General features: G+C 44.0%; 2 protein-coding genes and 1 long non-coding RNA gene across 3 annotated transcripts in view; 2 read left to right on the forward strand and 1 right to left on the reverse strand.

Annotated features, from left to right (window-relative positions):
- The window catches only part of ndst2a (N-deacetylase/N-sulfotransferase (heparan glucosaminyl) 2a), a 36,200-nt gene extending 24,202 nt beyond the window's left edge, over positions 1-11,998 (forward strand). The window contains exons 6-15 of the mRNA XM_031300370.2: positions 667-852; positions 1,661-1,789; positions 5,062-5,244; positions 5,508-5,604; positions 5,700-5,823; positions 7,571-7,745; positions 8,038-8,208; positions 9,238-9,347; positions 9,548-9,650; positions 10,262-11,998. Coding sequence (XP_031156230.2) covers positions 667-852; positions 1,661-1,789; positions 5,062-5,244; positions 5,508-5,604; positions 5,700-5,823; positions 7,571-7,745; positions 8,038-8,208; positions 9,238-9,347; positions 9,548-9,650; positions 10,262-10,387 — 1,404 coding nt within the window. The 3' untranslated portion in view covers positions 10,388-11,998. The remainder of the gene's footprint in view (positions 1-666; positions 853-1,660; positions 1,790-5,061; positions 5,245-5,507; positions 5,605-5,699; positions 5,824-7,570; positions 7,746-8,037; positions 8,209-9,237; positions 9,348-9,547; positions 9,651-10,261) is intronic.
- A 1,508-nt stretch (positions 11,999-13,506) lies between these two features.
- On the reverse strand, positions 13,507-14,357 carry LOC118495400. Its single transcript, XR_004897789.1, has 2 exons — positions 14,054-14,357; positions 13,507-13,593 (listed from the first exon to the last, which is right to left on the reverse strand). It is a non-coding gene; the product is annotated as an uncharacterized LOC118495400 (long non-coding RNA).
- Positions 14,358-20,763: 6,406 nt separating this feature from the next.
- Positions 20,764-25,819, forward strand: si:dkey-191g9.7. The gene has a single exon (XM_036002822.1). It carries the CDS (start codon positions 20,987-20,989, stop codon positions 22,571-22,573), a length of 1,587 nt encoding a protein of 528 aa, XP_035858715.1. The 5' UTR covers positions 20,764-20,986; the 3' UTR covers positions 22,574-25,819.
- The last annotated feature ends 103 nt before the right edge of the window (positions 25,820-25,922 follow it).

The raw sequence follows: 25,922 nt of genomic DNA on the forward strand, positions 1-25,922 counted from the left end.
GACGGAGAAACAGCAGAAAATCCCCCTGCTTCCCTGAAGTTACCGTGGTGGCAACCTTCCCTGTGAGTGAGTTACGTAAACAAATGACGAACGGGCTCCAACGGGACTTCATGGTGCGTTCACGTGCACCTTGTTAAACTAATGGTGCATTCAATTGCACTTTGCTAAACTGGGTGGTGGCGCAGTGGATATGACACATGCATGGTGTGGGAGATCCCACTGTGATACATCAACCATGTGTCCCTGAGCAAGACACTTAACCCCTAGTTGCTCCAGAGGCGTGCGACCTCTGACATATATAGCAATTGTAAGTCGCTTTGGATAAAAGTGTCAGCTAAATGACATGTAGTAATAATAATAATAAACTAATGGTGCGTTTAATTGCACTTTGTTTTTTAGAAACTCAAACTGTTGTTGTAAAGTACCCTTCTACCATCTAGTGGCTCTTATTGCAGCAGTTGAAAATTTGATTGAAAAATCAAAAAGTCAAATTGTGGATTTGGAGACTCGTGAGACTCCCAGTATTTATACCATCAGTACACACCTGTGTATGGGTGTATGTGCTTCCTTGCTTTGCTCTTTTCTTTCCTGACTATATCTTTCTCTTGACATTCTTGCCTGGCCTCTGCTACCTCCTCATTTGCCCACATCCTGTCCTCTCTCCAGGAGCATGGCATCCCAACAGATATGGGCTATGCAGTGGCTCCGCACCACTCTGGGGTGTACCCAGTTCACAGCCAGCTCTATGAGGCCTGGAAATCTGTGTGGGCCATTAAGGTGACCAGCACTGAGGAATACCCTCATCTGAGGCCGGCTCGATACCGCCGTGGCTTCATCCACAACGGCATCCAGGTCAGTCCACAGTCTGCTCCCTCTAAACCTCCTCCTCCACACTGACGCACTTTTTGTTCAAAAACTAAAGTAGATGTGAAAGTGATAATGAAACATAGCAGCTCTCACAGCTGAGCTGTCCTATTTCTGTGCAGCCTTGTGAAGACAGGAAATAGTTCTCTGTAAAAACTGCACAACAGGGTTTGTGGTTTAACTTGAATAACAGTGACATTGTTTCTAAAAGATCACTTTGAGAACATTCACATGTACATTTTGGATGCTTTGAGCACCACAATTCCATTTACCTCCATTCTATTAGTCTCAGCAGAAAGCGAAGGCACTTCACTTTAATCATCACACAGACAAAGTCATTGGAATTGGTTTTCAGGACAGCGTGGTAACAAGGCTGAGTTTACAGGGTTAGCAGTATGTCACATAGCCATCAGTGTCACATATGGCATAATAAATGAGGATTCTTAGTACTAAGTTGGACAGAGAAACCTGCACACTCAGGAGCATGGCACATAGATGCAGGGGTACAGTTTCTGGACACATCATAGAGTGCTGGTTCCTGTTTATCTATTCTGAACGCTGTGCAGTTCCAGTGTATTATGAAGTACAGTACCCAAAGTAAACAAAGGATTAAAAATGGATCAGGCTTTAACTATTGCTAAAAAAAAACATCCAGTTTTCTACTGGCTTACCCCTGACTAATTACTCAGCTAAAAATGTCCACAAAGAACACACACACACACACACACACACACACACACACACACACACACACACACACACACACCCACCCTAATGATCTCCCTGTGTGTTTCAGGTGTTGCCCAGGCAGACCTGTGGTCTGTTCACCCATACCATCTTCTATAATGAATACCCAGGAGGCTCAAAGGAGCTGGACAAGAGCATCAGAGGAGGAGAACTCTTCCTCACTGTCCTCCTAAACCCTGTACGAAAACTACTCCCCATGCACCCACCACAGCTGTACAGTACACTTTATACTTGGACTCAAGTTGCAAAAAATGAGGACTTGTGACTCGACTTGGACATGTCTGCTCTGAGACTCGACTTACTTTAGAGTGGAAAGCCTGAAGACTTGACTTGAAGGCAAAACAATTGCCAAAGGCAATATTGTGCATATTTATTTCCTTTTGGGCTCTGCCAAAATGCCATGTATAATTATTAACATAAGAGGATGCGTCTCCTTAACCTTATGCACACTTTGAATTGCAGCTGCTGGCAACAAATGAACACATCCTTTTTTTTTTTTTTGTTAGTTCCTAGTTTTAGTTATTTAAAGAGCTCCTTTTTTCAGTTTTGTCAAAAATGTAAACTTAAAAAAAAGTATTTATTGTGGACGTACAATACGATGTTAGTTACAATCTCTGCATTTAACCCATCCTAAGGATGCTAGGAGCAGTGGACAGCCACATAGCAGCATCCGGGGAGCAACTTGGGGTTCAGTGTCTTGCTCAGGGACACTTTGACATGCGGCCGGAGGAGCCGGGGATTGAACCTCCAATCTTGTGGGCAACCCGCTCTACCTCTGAGCCACAGCCCCCATATCATTATTAACATGATGTCATTTCAATCAGGAGAGACTTCGTTGCAGATATGCAAATATTTATTGTACGAAAACATAATATGACATGTACAGTCTTTGGAGATTAGACTCCATCATTAAAAAATGATAATATTTAGGGGGTTAGAAGGCCAAAAGCTGATCCCCCGATGGAGTCTAGACACTGATGGCGGTGTGAGGAACCCGAATGTCGAACCGATGAGCCGATGCCATCTGGTCGGAGGAGGAACCAGGAGCCGTGCGGGATAAAGGCCAGAGGAGCAAGGGGAGGAGGAGGGCTGTTCTTAGCCTGAAATGCTGGGCAGCAGAGAGAGACAGGTTTAAAACAGAGGTGGCGTGCTGTGATTGGCTTGAGAATTTCAGGGCCTCTTCTGATTGGTTAGCTAAAGTGGGCGACTCTAACATCTGTTCAGTTTAGGAGAGAGAGAAACATGATTAGTTAGAAGTCTTCCTGTCAGAATTTTCGCTGAGCTCCATTTGTCTATTGTATTCATTATTAGAAATGACCTATTTTTTATGTTACCCACCTTTTATAAGCAAGATGGGGGGGGCAGCCTACTGCGGCAGGAATTTAGAATTATATTTACTGATTAGCCGCTTTCCGACAGGAGGGATTTTTGCAGTTCCTAGAACATAAAATTCCTAGAACCCCTTTTTTCTCGTGTTCCAACTGGACCAATTTGGGGATTTTTAAGTTCCTCTGGCCGCAGTTCCTGTAACTCTTTCAGCTCCTACTTCAGGACAGGCTCTTTTCTCTTTTCTCTTTTCAGCATATGAACCTAGGTCAACGAGGGTCGGGTTTCTGCTACAGACAGACCAACAACGGGACAATTTTAACAATTTTCGCCATCTTATTCATCACTAATTTCACTTCTGACAACGTTTTAGGCAAGAAATGAAATGTTTAGATTTCGAATATAGGTAGTCTTGCAAAAATTGATGCCGAATTGACAATTTGCTTCAAAGTTTTCGGAGTTGAGAAGCTCCATGAAGTGAGGTGACAGCCAGCAGGCGCCTGCCCCGGCCGCTAGCTCGTCGCTCAGCCAGTCATGCTCAGAGACCCCGCTGTAAGCTGGAGGTCTCTCAGACCGGACACACACACACACACACACACCCACCCTGCTGTAAGCTGGAGGTCTCTCAGACCGATCTCACACACACACACACACCCCGCTGTAAGCTGGAGGTCTCTCAGACCGCTCTCGTAAATAAGAGGCTTTTATTTCGCCGTTGACGGTTCGTTTGTTTAAATATCACAACACATGTCCAACAGATTAACGGGAACCTGTGGTTAACGGTCTTTTCGGAGTTAAACTCCACAATCGTGTCCTGCGGCTGGCTGACCGTCACGCACGCACGCACACACACACACACACACACACACACACACACACACACACACACACACACACACACACACACACACACACACACACACACACACGTCCACAGCGCAGCAGGCAGAGGCGGGGGAGAGAGAGATACTCGTTTCTCTTCGGGAGACTTGTTTAAATTATGACAAATATGCTATATATATTAGATTTAGTATTTAGTTCATACTTTTTTTGGTGTATTTGTTTTCTAATTTTAATGCTATAAAGACCGTTGCCGTGCTTGCATCACTCCCTTACCCCTCCTATAGTCCCTATGGCCACTTGGCCAGTGGGAATGCAATTGAAAAAAACGGTTTTGGGGGAGAGTAGTTAGTAGATCGGTTTAGAAGTGGACTGTTCCTAGAACTACGTTCCTGGAACTACTTGGTCGGAAAGCAGCTATTGTCAACCGCACACAGTGTTATTGGCTTTGAATCTTGCAGCGTTGCTAGGTGGTATCGAAGAAAGAACCTTATGGGATGGGAGTGATTGTTCCAGGTATTAGTCAACCCCTCTGGTGTTACCAGGGAAACTTGAGTTACGGCTTATGAAAGACTTTAGATTTTGATTTTAAAAAGCATGAAAATATAAATGAATGGTCTAAAAAGAAATGAGTTGGCAGTTGACCATGGTATAAGCGGGATAATCCCCTTCGAGGTTGTGCATTTTTTTGGGGCATTTTTAGGCCTTTATTTCCACAGGACAGATGAAGACATGAAAGGGGGGGGAGGGGGGGGGAATGACATGCAGCAAAGGGCCGCAGGTCGGAGTTAAACCCGCGGCCGCTGCGTCAAGGAGTAAACCTCTACATATGTGCGCCTGCTCTACCAACTGAGCTAACCCGGCCACGAGGTTGTGCTTTTTGACTGGCAAAATCCCATCTCAAAGACTTGAAACTGGACTTGAGACTTGACTTTTAAAAAAAAAAAAAAAAAAAAAAACCTGTTCTTTCCATACACACACCAAGTTGTTTTGATTGTTTGCTTTTAATTGTAATTTGTAATATGATATAATTTTGTTGTGTTCTGCATGTTTAAATGTGTGACCTTAATTGTGATCATTATTCTGCTTTGAAACACTAACAGATCATTTCTCACTTGTGGCCAACATGTTTCTATGTGAACCCTCTGCTCTCTGTTGAGGTCATAGTTGGTCATTTTCTAGTCTAGACTCCTTCTGGTTTGAGCTCAATGACATGTTGCTCTGACAACAGCTCAGGTAAATATTCAACTGACTTGTAAAGTACATTGTGCCCTCTCAATTCAGATCAGTATCTTCATGACACACCTGTCTAACTATGGCAACGACCGGCTGGGTCTGTACACCTTTGAGTCTTTGGTGAAGTTTGTCCAGTGTTGGACCAACCTCAGGCTGCAGACGTTGCCCCCCGTCCAGCTTGCTGAGAAATACTTCCAGATCTTCCCTGAGGAGAGAGACCCTCTCTGGCAGGTCAGAATATTGATTTTGTTTTGGAAAGCTTACATTTGACTGTTTTGAAATGTACTGTATTTTCAGAGGAATAGCTGTAATGTTGTCCTTGTCAGTTTAGTTCTTCCTTTACATCATAGTAAATCATTAATCGGTGGACATTTGACTGTTTGAGTAGCAGAATAAATACAGACAGTGAGTCGTAAACAATACTAAATGTAGCAGGAACACTGGAATGAAAGCATAGTGTTGAACATTTAATCTTAATGTGAAATATCTTTCAGAACCCTTGTCATGACAAGCGACACAAAGATATCTGGTCTAAAGAAAAGACCTGTGACCGACTCCCCAAGTTCCTCATCATTGGACCACAGAAAACCGGTACCACACTCTCTCTATCCCCATTTTCATCTTTATATTTGTCTATATACAGTATATCTAACTTGTTTATTATAAATGTCTTGTCGTTACTCAAGGCACTACAGCGCTTCATTCATTCCTGAGCCTCCACCCAGCAGTCACCAGCTCATTCCCCAGCCCCACCACCTTCGAGGAGATCCAGTTCTTCAGTGGAGCAAGCTATGACAATGGGATTGACTGGTAAAGACAGGAATATCATTACCATACACTGACTTCAGAAAGTCCTCAAAACACAACGTGGCTTCAATTTGAATTTATTTTTCTTTGTGGTGCATCTTTCTTTGGATTTCTTATGCTTGCATGGGCTTAAAGGATAAAGTCTATCTTAATATAATACTCACATGGCATTCATACACTGGAAGGGTAACAGTGGGTAATCATTCCTCCTACCCATCCTGGCAGTGAAGTGACACAGCTACACTAAAAGAGGTGGGACAAAATCCACAGTCCAAAGTTACAGTCCTTCTAGTACAAAATTCCCTCTTTGTGTTTCCTTGCTGACCCGCAGCGGAGGGATATCTCCTGGTAGACGCATGTAGGCTTGTCGCTGGTAAACTACATGCGACTGCCACTAAAGACCAAATTAAATAAACAACCTCAAACATTAAGCCAAAGCTTCAAAACAACAGTGTTAAAGTCCTGGATTGACCAGTCAAAGTCCTAACCTGACGCGCCAGATGGTTTGTTATACAGAACCGTCTGAAAAGCAGTCATTGGAAACACCTGGCAGATGATTGAATGAAGCATATGTCTATCACAGGCTAACTTTGACCAGTCAGATTAACGAATGATATGACGTAAATCAAACTCTTGCCAAAGCCAGTTGGGTGAAAAGCGAAAAAATCTTTTCAATTGAGAAAAGCCTTCAGTATCGCTCTTCTTTAAATAAAGAAATACTCTCCAATTCAGCTATAACTGATGCTATTGCAGCATCTACGCTTACCTCTTGAGGAGCTGCCATTGTTGTTTTGAACGGCGGCACAGCATACACACCTAAATCACGCCCGTAGCTCCTCACTGGATGCCGATTGGTTCGAGCCACTGGTGGTTGAAGCCTGATGAGATGGATTTGTGTGACCTCCCTTTACAGTTCACATTACACTTGGTAGCAGCTAACGTTAGCCTACTGTAAGCTGTCAGCTGGCTTAAATGCGGTTAAAATGCTGAAAGCTAAACGGTCTAACGTGTGGCTGTATTTCACTGGGAAGGATTCCAACTCCGGGACGTTCAACAGTCTGCAGCTCAAGACACACAGTGTACCCTAGCTGCCCTTTAAGACATTATGGTCACTGTCGGAGTTGTCTGAGAAACGACGCAAGCGGGACTTAATGCTGCGTTCAATAGCACCTCATAAGCTCATGGTGTATTCAAGTGCATCTCAAGAAACTCAAGCTGTTGTTGTAAAGTACCCTTCTGCCATCTAGTGTTTCTCCTTTTTGTTTAACAGCAATTGACTGGAGAAATAAGGTATTACATTTTAAATAAATTATTCAAATTTGACCACATGGCCAAAGCAATAAACAAGCTGTTCTATAACGTCCCCAGCTACTGTTTTGTGCCTTTTACATAGTATATATATAGTATTGATTTAGGCACCAGAACTGTTTAAAAAGGATTGTTTCAGCACCGATATCAAAATCAAAACAAACGATACCGAAGTCTATAGATTAGTGTTGTAGCATACTCCGACACAGTGCTGTGGAAAGAGGTGTGGCAATGCGACACTAACTACATACTGACTTGATTCATTGTGAATACTTCAAATATTTAAGAATTTAAAGTTAGTTTTGATCAGTTTGTGGCGATCTCTTTTCTGTGATTCAAACAGTAACACAATAAAACATAAGATGAATGAATGGCACGGGGATGTGGATACTGTTTCAGGCGCTAGCTAACCACTACTTTCTGTTTTATGTGTGATCCTCAGGTACATGGACTTCTTCCCATTCCCTTCCAATGTCAGCACAGATTTTATGTTTGAAAAGAGTGCCAACTACTTTGACACAGAGGTCGCGCCTAAAAGAGCTGCTGCCCTGCTTCCCAGAGCCAAAATCTTGGCCGTGCTCATCAACCCATCTGACAGGGCGTACTCCTGGTACCAGGTGAGAACCATCACACACTCTGCAAAACTATACACACACCCAGTGCCGTGTCACACTGCACAGGCTTTCTCAAATCAGTTCAAATCTCTTTACTGTTAAAATGTGTGGTGTGTGCCATTGAGAAAACACCCGAGAAGCCCCATAATTAAATGATGGCAGCAGAATATCACTTTTAACTTTTGAATGTTGTATCTTTTTAGAGTTCTTTTGATCTCTGACCTTTTAATTTTGCGTCTTTGTCTGTGTCTGTCTGTGTGTGTCTTTCTCTTTGTCTTTGTGTGTGTGACCACAGCACCAGAGGGCCCACCAGGACCCTGCAGCCCTCAACAACACTTTCCATACAGTGGTGACGGCAGGCCCCTCTGCCCCCAGGGACCTGCTGGCCCTTCAGAGACGCTGCCTTAATCCGGGTCTCTACGCACCTCACCTGGAGCGCTGGCTGCAACACTACCAGCCCAGCCAGGTAACACACACTGCAGCATGTGGACATTAGTGTGGTCCACTCTACTTCATTGTCACAGTCAACAGTTGGTTTCCATCCACTTATTTTCTATTAACTATAACGTGTCAAATTAGACAAGATGAATTGAATTATGCCCATTTAAAGTCACGTGTGTTTACTTTGTGAATGAATTCCCTGCTAAATGGTTTGATTCAATTCAAAACTGTCTGAACAAGAACAATGTCAGCATTAGTCAATAGTTTGGATAAAGTTAAATCTGCCTAGCAAAACATTACTTTTACGCACTACTTACTGTAAATTAATAAAGTTTTAATGTACTTCACAATCTCAACATGAAGCATTAACCATAGGGAACAAAATAATAAAACAGCAGCAACTTCTAAGATTTATACAAGCTACAAAATATTCAAAAACTGATTATAACAAGTCTTTTAATCTCTCTGACTGTCCCTGTTTTGCTGACTTGTTTAAACTGAAAGGCTTATTGTGACAACTGACAACATTTTTCAAGAGCTAAAATATGCAGGCTCTCAATCAAATCAAGCTAACTGAGTGAAGAGCACATCCATAATCATAGGTAACTAAAGGTAGTACTGTACATGGATAACTGTTATTGCTTTGATGTTCACATGTACTGGACTGTGTTGCCCCCTACTGCCCAGTTCTAGATATATATGGACAGAATATTGAGAGGAATGCTACGCACCTTATTCCAGTCAAGGATATATTAATGTTAAATAGACTCAGAAGCAGGTCTGAGAATTAAACCTGGTGTGGTCCAAGTGTAGAGCGGATTCTTTTTTAAGTTAAAACGTTGCTTTTCTCCCGCTCAATCCCACTCCGGCCCTCCTACACCATAAGTTCAAAGCGTGCCTGAGCCCGACCCAAAATGCATTTGTGTATTGCAATGAGAGGATACTTCATTCTTTTGTAGTTGCATGGAAGCAGCGGTAGTTCCTTCTCTCATCAAACTATCCTCTACCACTTGTCAATACAAGTCATGGATGACGCTGCCTCTGTGTGTTGTAGTTGCACATCGTGGACGGGGCCCTGCTGCGCTCCAACCCAGCACTGGTGATGGAGGGGATCCAGAGATTCCTCGGTGTCACTCCTATCTTCAACTACACCCAGGCTCTAATGTTTGTAACATACACACACACACACACACACACACACACACACACACACACACACACACACACACACACACACATTTGTATCCTTAAAGGAATCATTCAACATTTAGTTTGAAAGTAAAAAAGCCCTTGGAGAGATTAAGCAGCCATGTTTCCATATACCAGGTGTGACAGGTGTTAAATAACCAACGTTGCGTCTGCAGGTACGATGACAGCAAAGGGTTCTGGTGTCAGCGGGTGGAAGGAGGGCGAGCCAAGTGTCTGGGGAAGAGTAAAGGCAGGAAGTACCCAGAGATGAGCCCTGAGGTACGGCTACATTTCACACAGTATCAACGTGCTGCACTGAGTGACTCCATGTGCAGACAGGAGCATTTAAAGGATCATTTTGGTTTACCAAAACTTGGGTCTTGTTGTTTATTCTATCAGTAATAATAACATTGTACTCACCAATTTATAGATTAATTAATAGCTGACATCTTGACAATCTTTGTGTGTGTGTGTGTGTGTGTGTGTGTGTGTGTGTGTGTGTGTGTCTCTCTCTGTGTCTCTCTGTGTGTGTGTGTGTGTGTGTGTGTGTCTCTCTGTGTGTGTGTGTGGGGTGTGTGTGTGTGTGTGGTCTCTCTCTGTGTGGTGTGGGTCTCTCTGTTGTGTGTGTGTGTGTGTGTGTGGTGTGGTCTCTGTGTGTGTGTGTCTGTCTCTCTGTGTGTGTGTGTCTGTGTGTGTGTGTGTGTGTGTGTGTGTGTGTGTCTCTCTCTCTCTCTCTGTGTCTCTGTGTGTGTGTGTGTGTGTGTGTGTGTGTGTGTGTGTGTGTCTCTGTGTGTGTGTTGTGTGTGGTCTCTGTGTGTGTGTGTGTGTGTGTGTGTGTGTGTGTGTGTGTGTGTGTGTGTGTGTGTGTGTGTGTGTCTCTGTGTGTGCAGACCCGTGCCTTTCTGGCCGAGTACTACCGGGAGCACAACATGGAGCTGCTGCGTCTGCTGAATCGGTTGGGCCAACCACTGCCGTCCTGGCTCCGCCAAGAACTCCAGAGCACGAGCTGGAGCTGAGGCCACAAAGCTACCACACACACAGACAGACAAACGCACCACAGAAAAGCCGGGACTGGATTCTGTGGATGAGCCAGCACTTGGATGTGGATTAAACTGGACTACCTGATCTGGAATCAACAGCAGCACACACTAAAAGAGCCACAAGGTTTTAGCTGATGTTACTGGTGCTCCTGTACAACATGAGCTCTTTCTTAAAGTGTCAGTTACTGTTGGAGACTCCTGATTCGTTGCCAACCTCCCGCGAACACTGGGCAGCCTCAGCCGGTGTGTGTTGGACGGGGGGGGGGGGCTGACACTGTACACATCAGTTTGCTGTGGATCCAGAGGACTGGGTGACCAGCAGGTTTGGGGCACAAAGAACAGGTCAGCCAGGAGAGAAACCATGCGGATGTGGAGTGTATGACTGGATACAGGACAAACGTGCACAGACACACACACACACACACACACACACACATACACACATCTCCTCTCGCCACAAGAATGATTGTAAAGCATTTTCAAAAGCGGTTGTATATGTTAGGTTTGAGGGGCGGGGGGGGGAGGGACAAAATGGCCATCAGCCTGAAGCAGACAGTATAGACAGACAGTCCATACCCTGGCCCAGATTTCTGTATTACACACACACATCTACCTGCAGGTCCAGCCAACAGCTGCATTCCCTCCTATTCGTCTGTTTACTGTACTGACGGACATTTTTAAAATGGATTCAAATAATATGGGTCAATGTAAATATCATGTGTTCAGATTTGGTACACGACTAAGCCCAGGTGTGGTCCAGGCAGGGTTCAAAATTAACTTCTGGTCCACCAGCCAAATAGCTAGTGAATGTAAATTCTTTTTACCAGCCACTCAATAGATTACCATTGTTTGTTTTTTTTGGCTGGTGAGTGAAGCAAATCTACCAGCCCCTTGCATATTTTACCAGCATTTGGCTGGTGGATGGTGCTAATTTTGAACCCTGGGTCCAGGCTCTGGCCCACACTAACATCCTGTCAGTGAGCAGCTTTGTTATACTTTGTTTATTCACTAAGGTCAAGATGCTTTTTGAATGATGATCCACGTTGGCTCCCTCGATTCTCTGATTTTTATTTAAGACAAGATTATATACTCAATTTTAACCTACCTATCATAGTTTATTGAAAATAAACCATCCATGTTTTGAGGGCCCCACACAACATAAAGGTTGTGTTCCACGACTGGATTTTAGTGATTTGAGCAACGGGACTTTGAAGTTTTTTAACTTCTGGACCCGAACATGAAAGTTCAGGTTTCACTTCAGCTTTTTATAATGTAATTTAATATAATTTAGGAATGAGTGGGATTGGTTATTTTGCCTCTGGCTGGAGGCTCATGGGTACGGTAGGATGAAGAGTCATCATACATACCAAGCTGACAGGACAACAAAGTGGAAATATGTACAACTGTCTATTAGCGTGGTTGAAATTTCCAAGGGACGCGATGAGGACCATTATTATTAATTAATGAAAATGAATGAATGGTCCACAGCAAATTAAAAAAAATTATTTGTCATAGAGACAAAAGTTACCTTTAAGGAGAATTCTAGTGATTTAGTATAACTTTGGGGGACTCGCAAGAGGCCGATTTTATAAAAAAATAAAAGAATTTGGGCTGAGAATCTGATAACTCTTCCCAACTGGAAGCCTGACATCGCCAGGCCAAATCGCAGATGTGATTTACTCTGGAACCTCTCAGTTCATTTCCAAGCTTGTTATCAACGGCCGTAGTCCAAAATGCCTCTGTGCACAATTGGATAGACCTACAACCAGTTAGACCTACCACCTACCACCAGATAGACCTACCACCAGATAGACCTACCACCAGATAGACTTACCACCAGTTAGACCTGTCACCAGTTAGACCTGTCACCTGTTAGACCTACCACCTGTTAGACCTACCACCTGTTAGACCTGTCACCCAGTTAGACCTGTCACCCAGTTAGACCTGTCACCCAGTTAGACCCGTCACCCAGTTAGACCTACCACCAGTTAGACTTACCACCAAGGTTGTTTTCTAAAAACGCCTCAACCGTGCTCCCTCTTATTTAGCTAGGTTCATGCTCGCCGATTATTTGTCCACGCAAGGGTGCCAGTTATCAGTCATTGTCTAAAACCTGCCCCCATATGAGATAAACTGGTGATTGGCCGAGGGTCTGGTCGCCTCAAAGTCTGTCCGAGGTTGAGGTCTATACCTGGATGGGAGAAAAACGTGCTCTGGTTTATTGGCATTTCTTTAAACCAATCACAATCGTCTTGGGTGGCGCTAAACTCCGGACGGAGCCACAGTGCCTCTGCTAAATAGTCTCAAGAAGGAACTTGTTTTGGTGGAATGTGTGTACGTTCAAAAGTAGTTTTAGTCGTGCAACAGAAAACTCAGATTGGACAGATAGTCTAGCTAGCTGTCTGGATTTACCCTGCAGAGATCTGAGGAGCAGTTAACCATAGTCCTCACAAATCCACCGGAGTTTAGAACGCCAACACAGAAAGAGGAAGGTAACGAATGATAAAAGAGGGACATCAGGCGGAATTTCCGGTCCACGTCGTGGATATAGACTATACAACTGTTGACACAGGACTAACCATGACTAGTACATTTACTTGAACATGAATCATATAGAGTAAACTTAACTTGAACAGTGCTTACAGTATTATGTGCTCTAAAATGTTTTTATTAAAATTGTCATCACTCAAAAAGCGTTTTCATAGTGATAGTGAAGCAGCTGCACGGTGATCCTGATATGATGTGATCATGAGCCACAGTCCTGGACCAGAGCTATTTAGAAGCTAGGGTGGGTTTGTGTTCGACTGTGAGAGGGGCAACAAGCACCTCAGTCAGTAAGAGAAAAGAAAGAGAGCCCATCACAGAATGCTAAACGCACGTCACCCCACACACACTCACGTCTCCATCCGAGGACTATTACCCACGAATGTCATAGGACAATAGAACAGACATCCGAGTCGGTATGGAGACAAATCAGAAGCTGCTGTCTTGTTCTTTTCTGTTTGTTTTGTATTAAATGTCAAAAGGCCAACACTGTATCATCTCTAATAAACACACAGAGAGGTTGGAAATGATGGCTGATGCGGTTTTTTTTAACCCAACTCGCCCTCGCATCACGTATGTGACAGAACAGGCTCATCAAAACATCATGCAGAGGCCCATTTTGAATTTGTGATATTGGGCTTAAAGGTGCTGTAGGTAGGATTGTGAAAATCCAGGACTTAGCCAAAAAATGTGAACATCGACAACCTCTCAGTCCCTCCCCCTTTCTGCTAAAGTCCAAAAATGGTCTCCTAAGCCCCTCCCCTCTGTGCACGATAGATCGCGTGTGAAGAGGGGGGGAAGGGAGGAAACTGATCTGCAGCTCGTGCGTGGGGAAGGGGGAGGGGTGGACGCTATGAAATGCGTGTGTCTGAGCAGTGATTGACACGCAGTTAGACACCCCCCCCCCTGGCCCTGATTGGTGTATCTGAACAGGGAGCGGTGGATTTTTGCAAATCTCACTACAGGCTGTAGGTGGAGCCAGAGGAGCTGGATTTTTTTTTTTTTTAAATGACCTGCTTCATGTAGTTCTACTGGAACATAGGGTCAGTTTCAGCAAATATGACAGAAAGTTAGTTTTATAAGTCTTACCTACTGCACCTTTAATCCACTCTAGAAATTGTGGAGGTTACAGAAGCCAAGTGCTTGAGAAAGCTTAATATTGAGGCTTCTACATTGATGTATGGAGAGGAAAGTAACATGCTGTAGAGCAGTGGAGATTCCCGACAGGTGGTAAAAGTGTTCATGTAAAACCTCAAACACGCACACAGAACAGCAGCTATAAAACAGAATAATCATGCTGTGTGGTGCTCATTGGCTGCAGGAGAAATGACTGCCTTTGTCTACAAGAGGCAACAACATGTCTTCTGCTGCTGCTGTTACTTTCTTCCCTAACTGCGCTGCATCTCATAACCCTTAAATTGACTCCTTGAGTCCTCCACTTGTCTTCCTTCCTCGCGGAAATCACGGGAGGAGAGAGGAAACGAGCAAATGTGTTTAGAGAGAGATGAGACGTCCTTTCCTCTGAAGCGTCACATGAATACGTCAGCTGTTTGAGCGGAGTTAGAAATGCCTTCAGCTGCACGGCTTCCAGGAAGGAAGCTCTCGTGTATCCTTGGCTATAGCTCCTTGATGATCCCTCCTCGTTCCTTGCCCCTGGGGCAAAAATAAGAGCTTTGAGACAGCCTTCACCGAGGACGGACAGAACAACTTCCGGTTCAGCCGAGGACCAAGGAGTCGAGGAGCTATCAGATAAGGGCCATGGGATGCAGCCCTGGTGTTCAGGTTGGCATCCTAAAGCTGGTCTGACAATGACCAACAGCTCAGCCTGCAGCCTGCCGAACGTAAACGTGTGGGTGGTTGGTGAGATTGTGACAATCTTATGTCACTTATAAGAGTAGTATAAGTGTTTCTGTTTTTAACCAATGTGTTTTAGATTTTTTTTTTGAGTTTTCAGATATAATGAATGGAGAATTCTATTCCAGCTGGGAGGAGGCCTCGGGGAAGACTCAGCACTAGGTGGAGAGATTACTGTATATCTCCCTGGGGACGCCTCGGGATCCCCCAGTCGGAGCTGGGTAATGTGGCTCGGGAAAGGGAAGTTTGGGGTCCCGTGCTGGAGCTGCTGCCCTGGATAAGCAAATTATTTTTTGTTTTATGCTTTTATTGGGTTTTTATGCAAGCAGTGTACAGATAAAATTGAATGTAGAATTCCATGAGGTGTTTTGCATCAGAAGGAGAGCAGAATGATGATCTCTCCATCTTTACATCCTGTGGGGTTGATTGGTTGATGCATCACGTTGGTGCAGGGAACAGACTAGACTGTACTAAAGCCTGTAGAGCTCCATACCCAGCCGTGATCACACAGCACTGTGCAGATTGGGACATAATGAAAGAAACTATTTGAGGATTAGCACTCCAAAACAACTACACTATAAACACACAGAAACATACTTTAATACTTTGAACCCACATAGATTGCAAGTAAATAACATTGTACAGAAACACACACAGAGCTGCTCCAAGAAAATCTTCGCCTTAATCTGTGCGCATCTGTTAACCACCCAACACGCACGCGCGCGCGCGCACACACACACACACACACACACACACACACACACACACACACACACACACACACACACACACACACACACACACACACACACAGATGCAATAAGATGACTTATTTATATCCCCACACAAACACAAGGGTTAACCCTAACCAACATTCTCATCTTGGGTTTTTAATTGATTTTAAATAAATTATATGAAGATTAAATTAAAAAATACAAACATTCAAACTGAGATTTTATGATAAATCTGTCCTGTACATTAAAATGTTCAGACCAGCTCAGAAAGCAGTGAACAGAGAAAAATGCCAATGAGCTGAAAACCAGCCAGTCTTGTCCCTCCAAGTGAAAAAGTAAATGCTGAAAGTGCTGAATATGAGGCACAAATGTTGTGGGTGTTTGGTGCTTAAGATGAGTCAGGAGCAGATGCTCAAACAAAACAAAACACACGTTTATTAATAAATGTAAATCTAGACAGAGAGTATGCTTTCTGAGACCTCTAACTGTATTTGAAGTTGCCAAAATATACACACACCTCCACCCCATCCTCCACACAGTTGCTCGTAGCGTTTATCCAGTCAAATCAAGGAGGACACGGAGGATTAAAAAAAAACATGATGGGCTCTACAGAAGAGGTCATTATCTTGTAATTTCATGTCCTCTTCGTCTTTTGTCCTTTCTCAGTGGTGACGCATCACTCGAGCTGCTGCGTAGCCGCTGGACTACACCATTTTGTAAATATAGCCATACAGAGAGAGTTTTGTGGAGCTAATAGGTAAGATAAGTTTTGTACCAACTAGTTTGGCAATGGCTTGAATGTAACCGATATTCATTAATATAAAATAGTCACGCACTATAGCTTTAAAGCCATAGTGTGTAGTTTCTGTTGCCCCCATGAGGAATTCTAAGTAATAACGACAACACTGTCGGCGCGTCCACATGACACAAGCCTTCCGTGATCACGCAACCCCCCCCTCCCCCCTCCTCCACGCAGTTGCTAGTAGCCAAGGAGGACAAGGAGGATTAAAAAAACATGATGGACTCTTCAGAAGAGGTCATTATCTTCACTCCAGTTTCTGCACGGGAAAGTCACCGGACGCCACAATCTTCTGAACATAGTCACACTGAGAAATCCAGAGAGAGTTGTGTGGAGCTGATAGTCTTAATTAGCTTTATAGCAACTCATTTGACAATCGCTTGAATGTAACGGACGTTCATTAATATCAAAAAGTTACGCACTAAAGCTTTAACATCTGAGAAGCTGTCATTGAAAAACTGTTTGGAAAAGGGCAGGCACTTTTTAAAAAAAAAATACCTGGCAGGTGATTGGGTGAACTATCTGTCTATTACGTCTGCCATTGTTGTCTGTCACACACACCTAAACTACGCCTGTAGCTGCCAGTAGCTCCTCACAGGATTCTGATTGGTTGGGTAAGCTGGTAGTTCACCCCAGTCTTATTCTACATCCATGGTTCAGATACAAATACATGCATTACTTAAAACCTGACGAGATGGATTTTGGTGTGAGATGTGATCCCGCGATTCTTGTGTGATCTTGTGATATCGCAAGAATATAGAGAATCTTTGGGTAAGGTTAAAGGTCCTATGACATGCTACTTTTTGGATGCTTTTATATAGGCCTTAGTGGTCCCCTAATACTGTATCTGAAGTCTCTTTTATATAGACCTCAGTGGTCCCCTAATACTGTATCTGAAGTCTCTTTTACATAGGCCTTAGTGGTCCTCTAATACTGTATCTGAAGTCTCTTTCCTGAAATTCAGCCTTGGTGTAGAATTACAGCCACTAGAGCTCGGTTTACACCTATCACCATTTCTAGCCACTGGGGGACCATAGGCAGGCTGGGGGAACTCATATTAATGTTAAAAAACCTCATAAAGTGACATTTTCATGCCATGGGACCTTTAACATAACGCCCCATCACAAACCTGTGGGTGACATCACAGAAACATGTCAACAGATGCTAGCCACCTCTTGACATGTCATCATCATGGTAATGTGTGTTCTCCATGTTTTCACACATGGAATATATAGGCTTTTATTTTCAAATATATGTAGACACATGGAAATTAAAAGCAAAGAGTTGATGATGTGTGAAATTGGCTGCGGCTGAGTCAACCACAAACATGGTTGATTTGTTTTGGCTATCTGTTGTCTCGTTGCTCGCTGAAAAAAAAAAAAAAAAACCTGCACAGGCCCATTGAGTATTGCAGTTTCCATAGCAACAGGGTTAGTGATGGAGAGTGGGTTGGGGTTGGTGGGAGGCTGGCAGGGTTGTTGAGCGAGAGAACGACAGAGAGTGTGAGATTGAAGCGGTAACTGGGGTCAGACTGGAAGCGAGTGTGTTAATGTGAGTGGAGATAGAAAGCAGTGGGGAACGGAGACAAAGAGAGAGAGAAACAGGATGTTTTCTTTATTTACTGTCTAGTGCACACGCTCATTCATGCATCAGCCCTGCTCCCCTCTTCCCAGGTGGAGGGACAATGACGCTGGCTGCCTGACTATCTCCTCTCATTATCATTCCCCCACCCCCTCCATCCATCTCCCACTACAGCTGGATAAGCCAACCGCTAACCGGCTCGACTCCCTCTTACAGAACAGGGATTTGAAGATTGCATCCTCACATCTGTAATCACATGTAGGAGAGGATTATCCCGAGGTCTCCTCCATCTTGTTTACAGCCGGAGGGTTGCTGAGACAAAGGAGGGAGAGAAGAGGAGGCTGTGGAGGAGAGCAGAGAGGGATAACAAGCCGCTCAGTGAATGAAGTGTAATTAGCGCTACAGAGAGAGAGGGGGAGAGGTCACCTGTGGATGTGAGAAAGAGGGAGGAGGAGGAGGAGGAGGAGGAGGAGGATGCAGGCTTTCTGACGAGCTGCACCCATCACCCGACACATCCGGAAAGAGGGGAAGGTAGACGCTCCGCAGCAAGTATTACAAGGTAAGCTGCTGTGTGAAAATGTTTAAATCCTCTTTTTCCCTTAGGGAATACAACCATCGTATGTGTGTGTGTGCGTGCATGTATGCAATTGTTATTGCATGTGTTTGTGCAATCATACTGTATGTGTGTCTGTGTTAATGATCATGACAATGGTGTGATGTAAAAGTCTTTAGTTCTGGTTTAAGAAGGTTCAGCCCACCTCCTGAGGACACTTTAGCACCCAGAGATGCTACACGTTGTTTCCTTGAATGAGTCAGTGCAGAAATGATCCACGTGTGCTATCTACGTGTGCCAGAATTTGGAAAATCTAAATTTGTATTTTAAAAATGAGTAAAACTAGCATCTAAAAAAATAAATATTTACAAAAGTTTTAATTCTGATAGCCCAACATCTTTTAAATCAAGTTTTAAAATTCCGATTCCGATCTCTGAGACACTACATGCAGGGATTTATCCCACCTTCAGACTCGGCACTGTTAGAAAGCACTGACCTGTTGCCATCTGGATCCTGTGACTCGCTTCATGACGCTCCACCACGCCACATGCTCTCATGACGTAACGTCAGCCGTCAGTGTCACCACGTCACTGCAATTTTTTTTTCTTCAAAATAATAGTTCAACATTCTGGGAAGTACACTTATTTGCCTTCTCTCGGACAGTGAGATGAGAAGAACAATATCAATCTCATGTCATGTGTTTTAAGTATTGCGCTGGGGGTCAGCCATATGGTCCCACATTTCTAGGACATTTTCAAAATTAAGTCTTGTGTTCCTGCATTTCCCTTCAATTTAAGCCCTATCCTCCCACAAGATTTTTTAGGGTTAGGGGGATAAAATCTGATACAAATTTATGGAAAAAGGAAATGTGGGAACATAGGGCCTACTTTTGAAAATAATCTTAGAAATGTGGGAACATAGGGCCCAATTTTCAGTGAAAACAAAATCTTAGAAATGTGGGAACATAGGGCCAAATTTTCAGTGAAAACAAAATCTTAGAAATGTGGGAACATAGGGCTGTGGGAACATAGGGAGTCGAGGTGTGGTTAGCCTAGCTTAGCATAAAGACTGGAAGCAGGGGGAAACAGCTAGCCTGGTTGTGTGCAAAGTTCAAAAACACAACTCTGCTCTCTGATTAACACACCGCACATTTGTTTAATCTGTCCACAAACAGAAATGTAAAATCGACAATTTGTGGTTTTAGGGGAAGTTACATGCTGGAACTGCACAGCAGGGTGCAGAGACTGTGTGCAGCTGCCTGAAGTCTTGTCATCTACCAGCCCTCGCTATAGAGCTCAACAGTGTGGTTCCGGAAGAAAAAATCCATAAGGATTGTGATTATCAGCCATAATGTCTAAACCATCCGAGGTAGACTGACCCTGAGCTGTGAGATTGTGAAACAAATGTTTCTGCTCCTGTAGAAGCTAGCGGTCCGTATGAAATCAACCTTGTTTGAGGAAAAACATTTAATTTGCGATCTTAAGGGCTTTTCACACAGGGAGCAATTGTTGCACCTCGTAATTCATTTTCAATGAGAGGCAAGCGGGCAGCTAGGGAGGCGCGGGCAGTTTGACGGTGCTGATCCACCTGGCCGTGTGACGCTTCTGTCGCGCCGCGCTCCACTCTATTCCTATGAGTGACGTCAAGTGACTTTAACGCGGCCGCAAAGCATCCTGGGAAGGCGGTGTTGCATTTGAAAAAATGCTGCGCGTCAAAAAAGCTGGCCGATGCCCATCTTTATGCAAATTAATCCGTTGAACGCGATGCGACTATCCAGTAGAAGTAGATGAAAATCTTTTAAACTGACCTTTGTTGATCTGAAATGAAGACAGATTCAGCAACTGTACGGCCTATTTCTCTCTTAAAATGTTTTCAGAAACACGTTTCAGTGAACTATTTTTGTAAAATACTAGATCGTATTCCGAACGAGCCACCATACTGTCGTTTTGAATTTCGGGAGTAGCCAGACCCACGTGACGCGTTCGTCCAATCAGCTGCCGGTCAAGGGCGTGGAGCATCAACCATGGATGTATTACGTCGCAACACCACGCTTATCGTGTTGCCAAAGTGGATCCGCACTGTGATGGCGCAATCCCGTGAAACTCTTGCGTTCGAGCTCGTCACACGCCCGCCCGCTGCAAGAGTTGAATTGTGTTGAACTTTTCCCAACGCGAGCAACTCGCAGCGCAAATCAATGAACAACAGACTGATTCTTCTGTTTGTGAGTTCCCTAAAATATCAAACAGTTTTCTAAACAGTTATCAGGACAGAGACACATGACTCTAGATAAAACAAAAGTATATATCTGAATTTCATCTTGTCAAATGTTTTTTTTTTTATTCAATTATGAAAATGAACCTATTATCAATGAGGCCAAACAGAGAGCAATAGTCATTCTTACACTCTTGATACAAAATTGCCAAATTAAAAACTGCATGCTATGGGAATTTTCTGTGTCCTGTGTATTAGACATCCACCCTCTATGTTTTATTTCTTCCTAAAGGTTTTCCATGGCAGAGGCCGGACGTCCTGTGTCCCAGCTGTGCCCACTAGGGGGGGCTGTTTCCTTGGAATCTACCCTCTCTGGTCAGTCCGTCTTTGACACGTCCAAGACCTCTACAGAGGCTGCTACGCCCTCCAGACTGGCTGGAGGACCAGGTAACACCTCCCAGGAGGAGCCGAAGGAGGCTGTCAGTGACATCTGTAAAGAGCATTTAGCAACCTCTCCTAACAGAGAAACTAACTGCAGCGGTCTGAGGGCCGGGAGAGAGCCTGGTAAACAAGAACAAAGCCAGTCTGAACACTGTGAGCCCCAAAGGGTTTCCAGCCACCCTCCTAGTCTGGCTGAGACGCGTACACCCTCACATCACCACGAGACAGTCGTGAATGCAAACAATGACAACCCTCAGGCTGGCGGGACAGTGCAGACCATAAACCCAGCCTCCCTACCGATTCACAGGAGTCCCTCAGACACTTGGCCTCTGGTTAAACAGGGAGTGGCCCCCCAGGCTGCAGTCAGCCACACGTGTAGACTTGCATACCATGATGGAGATAACAGTGTCCAGGAGGCTGGGAGTCCCTCTATGTTAGCCTGCAAGCAGCCCACGCAGCTGCAGCAGTGCAACATCATCACCACTATTTGTCGAGGGGTTAGCAGTGGAGAAGGTGTTGTCCAGCTGCCTCCGAGCCGCTGTGTCTGTGTCCCGTTGCCCACGGCAGCAGCCAAAGTGGAGGGTGTTGTGGAAAAGTCCCATCTTCCCCCTAAATGTGACAACAAAGCACTCTGCTATGGCTCCTACAACCATCATGTCAATTTCGAGGACACGTTTGCTGCCTACTGCCATCCCCAGCCCATCCCCGCCCCCTCCCAGCTGCTGCCACGCCCGGCGGCCGCGGAGCCAAACTGGGACGTGCATCGTGCAGCGGCAACTCCTTCAGTGACAAACCATCTCACCCTGCCTCGCCTCATCTCCTCTGTCAGCGAGACGGGCCTGGATGCCAAACACCTGCTGCGCTGCTGCAACCTCAACTGCTCTTGGATCAGCTTGCTTCCTCCTGGTGCTGGGCCACAGTCCCAAAAACACTTTGGCGGAGAAGAATGCTGCAGCAGTCCCGTGGGCCAAGTCAGAACCATCAGCCGGGACATGGGGACTATGACAGCGCACAAAGAGCTGAGGGATGTCGGGGTGCAGACAGGACAGACTGTCACACCCCATGTGTTCCCCCAGATCTGTCTGGCAGAGGAGAGCAGGAGTGAGACCTCCTGCAGCCAGACATCGAACACTGACAGTGACGGAGGCAAGAAACCGGGTGGAGCTTCCAAGTCCCCAGTGAAGGAGGTGAAGTGGGATGCAGAGGGGATGACATGGGAGGTGTACGGGGCCTCTGTGGACCCCGAGGAGCTGGGCCTGGCCATCCAGAAACACCTGGAGCTGCAGATCAAGGAGACAGCAAGCCACGCGGCCAAGCTGTCCCGCCAGGACACCAACGCCACCCGGCAGGGCGGGAACACCAGCTGGAAGAGAAAAAGGAGCAGGATGATGGGCTCCTTCCGAACCCCGGCCTGCTGCACTCGCAGCACTACAGCTGTGGACTAACTGACCACAACCTGAACACTGTGTACGGCTACTGTCAGCCTCACATCTGGTAAGAAGGTCTACGGAAGATAGAATGAATAATCGGCATACTCTACCAGAATATATGGAAACGCTTCATATGAAATGTTGATTCAAGATTTGTTATTGTTATGAAAAAGGGAAATCTAAAAGACAGAGTGCTGAAAAAGAAACTTATAATCACCTAACAAGAGCTTTTTCATCATTTTGTTGTCTATGGTTCAATATTTCTTATATTTCTTCAATATTACTATTGGAATCCTGATTCCTGCAGCTGTGCACTGCCAGTGTTTTCATACCATACAGGCGTGTCTTCATAATAGACACTCGTGCTGTGTAAAGCAATCTGATACAATAAGTACTACTCTTGTAAAGGTTATAATGGATGTGTGGCGTGGCGAATATCATCTATTTCAATACAGAGACACCTCAACCCCGCCCACCCCCCCAATAAAACAAGACCTACTATTGATATGATGAGAGGGAGTGGTATCTGTGGCACACGGCAGTGACATCCCATAATCAGTAGTGGAATATGCCAGTAGGATGGCTATGCTGAGTGATATCTGAGTGGCATATACCATTTAAACACCTTTAGTGGCCCGTAGACTTTCCCTTAGCGTCACCCTCAGGAAGACTTTAACCCCACTTTTGGGAAGGCTATAGCTGCATCATAATCTACATTATATCTGTCCAACACTTTAGTATTATTTGTGGGGTGAAATGAGCATTGCATCTCTCTCTCTCTACCGGTATTGAGGCAGATGGTCGCCCGCCTGTTTGAGATTTCTGCCTGTTAAAATAAAATTTTCCGCCGCCGCTGTCGCACTAAGTGGATTTGCTCTTTGGGGGAATTGTTGGGTCTCTGTAAATGATAGAGTGTGGTCTAGACCTACTCTATTTGTAAAGTGTCCTGAGATAACGCCTGCTATAATTTGACACTATAAAAATGAATTGAATTGAATAGCAGCCTACTTAAATGTTGTTATTCTTGGATATAACATTTACACATGGGAAAAGCCATTTGTGCTGAAACTATAGTGACGTATGAATACACCCAATAATAGTAATTGAAAGCATAAAACACATTTCATTACTCAGTATCACGTTTATATAATCCAGACATGAATCCACTCCACTTTATTGTCACAACTGTAGAACTGATGTTAATGTTATACAGCACGTATCAGCTCATAAATTGCTTAGTCATGTATCGGAAACACCAGTAATGGGAAAACATATAATTAAAGTGGTATTAAAAAACTAACACGTGTACAGCAAAGACAATGAAGATCCTGATCAGAGCCTCACAGCGAGCCACTGTGGGCTCCATTAGTGCCATCTGTGAATGAAACGGAGACTAAGAAGGAAACGTGATTGTTTATTAGGTTTATTCATATTCCCACTGTAACAAGCATATTGTCAGAGTGAAAATCCAGTTTCAGAGACTTTATGTTTTGACGTCAATTACTGTAACATTTTTATTAGAAAAAACAATCAACACTGGAATTAATGAAGCATGTGGAGGTTACCTTGTCAGGTTTTATATAATGTGAAACTTAAATATTTTTTTGTTATACTGTATGTTGTAAGTATATATATTTAATAGTAATATAATTTACAGAAATTGCAATGTAAGACAGACTTCAACTTCTGAAACGAACATTGAATGTATTCCTGTTTTCTTCAGTAATGCTGACCTCCATTATTTATATTTCCATTCTGTCTGTTTGTTTCAAATTGTGTGGAGCTGAACTCGTTGCGTTATCAGTGTAGCTATTGACAACCGTGTGGACTCAGAGACAAACAGTTTGCCTCAAGTTTAAATGAACAGTGGGACATTCTGAGCAATCTGTTGACATTTTGGGGAAACCTTTACCACCTTCCCCAGATGAGAATATGGAGATCAGTTTCCTCTCTTCATGTCCGTTACAGAGATAGACAGTAGGTCTAGGAAGTGTTGGGTCTAGCTTAGCATAAAGCCTGGAAGCCGACTGCTAGCCTAGCTCCATCATAAGAGAAACAATATGCCTTAATGAAGTTGCGGTGGTGACCAATGTTGTACCTTGGTTGGTGGACCTATCTGTTCACAGAGATGAAACCGTTATTTATCTGCTCATCTGACAGGATTTATTTACTGAAAAATAACATTACCAATACAGTGGACTACACAATGTTACGATAGAGAGATGCTGACATATACAATGTTTCTATATTGTGTTAAGGTAAACTTTTGTTATTTGAAGATCTTATGTTATGCTGTGTTACGTTATAAGGAACTACACTCTGTGTCCACTGGGGCTGCACAATTAATCGCAATTTTATCGAAATCGCAATATGGACAAGTGCAATATCCAAATCATGGGGGGGGGGGGCAATATTTGTTAAAGGCTAAGAAAACTCCCGCACACTGTCTAACTTACAATAAAATATAAAAAAACTTGACCAACTTTACCGAAACGTTGCCTATTATTAAACGTCAGATATGTTTTGCAAGTTAGACAGCATACAGGAGTTTTTTTTTTTGTAACTTTTTGACCTGCTTGTCCCCCTCCAACGCACCTGCCTCACGTTGTTGATGTGCAAAGTATGTTTCTGTACTTAAGGCAAAACGTGTCAAACCATTCTGGATGAAGTATTGTGGTGCTAGATGTCTACAGTACAAACCCTATCCTACAGACTACAGAAAAACATCTTTGTTTGGTACAGATCCTTGCAGAAATTACACTATAATGAAATACATTTTTGAAATGCTAATATTTTTCAATGAAAATGAGAATAACGATACAAAAATGATCATTGCCCACAATATCGTGAATCCAATCGCAATATCAGTCAAAATAATCGCAATTAGATATTTCCCTCATATGGTGCAGCCCTAGTGTCCACTGGTTGAGATGAAGAACGTCTGTGAAATTGAGCAGCAAGGTAGCATTGAACCAGACGGCCTAATTAGCTAAAAGTTCTCTTTCCCTTCTTTGTTTTCTCTGTATTCTGCTTCATACATTATGGCTGCTTTTGAAAAGAACTGCAGCAGTAATCGTTGTTGTTTTGTTTGTGTCGCGGCCCTTTATAAATATATTTCAGGTTCCACACAGGAAGTAATGCAGAATGTCAACTGAGTGTTTATCAGTCGAATGTCTTGTCAACATGTTGTCTAAATTGAGTAGATCCAAGAGGAACATGTCCAAAATCTTTATGCCAGCAATAAAAATAACTGAAACTCTATGGTGATTTTCTTTTGCTGGATGAGTGCAAAGGTCAAAGGTTCTCAAACACAAGGTGAGATGGGGGATAGCTGTAACATTTGACATTTCTGTCTGTCATCTTG

This window comes from Sander lucioperca, chromosome 7, assembly GCF_008315115.2.
Source record: "Sander lucioperca isolate FBNREF2018 chromosome 7, SLUC_FBN_1.2, whole genome shotgun sequence".
Lineage (NCBI taxonomy): Eukaryota > Metazoa > Chordata > Actinopteri > Perciformes > Percidae > Sander > Sander lucioperca.

What these genes read in the sequence shown, in the direction of transcription:
- si:dkey-191g9.7 (XM_036002822.1), top strand. Translation starts at nt 20,987, where the DNA reads ATGGCAGAGGCCGGACGTCCTGTGTCCCAGCTGTGCCCACTAGGGGGG.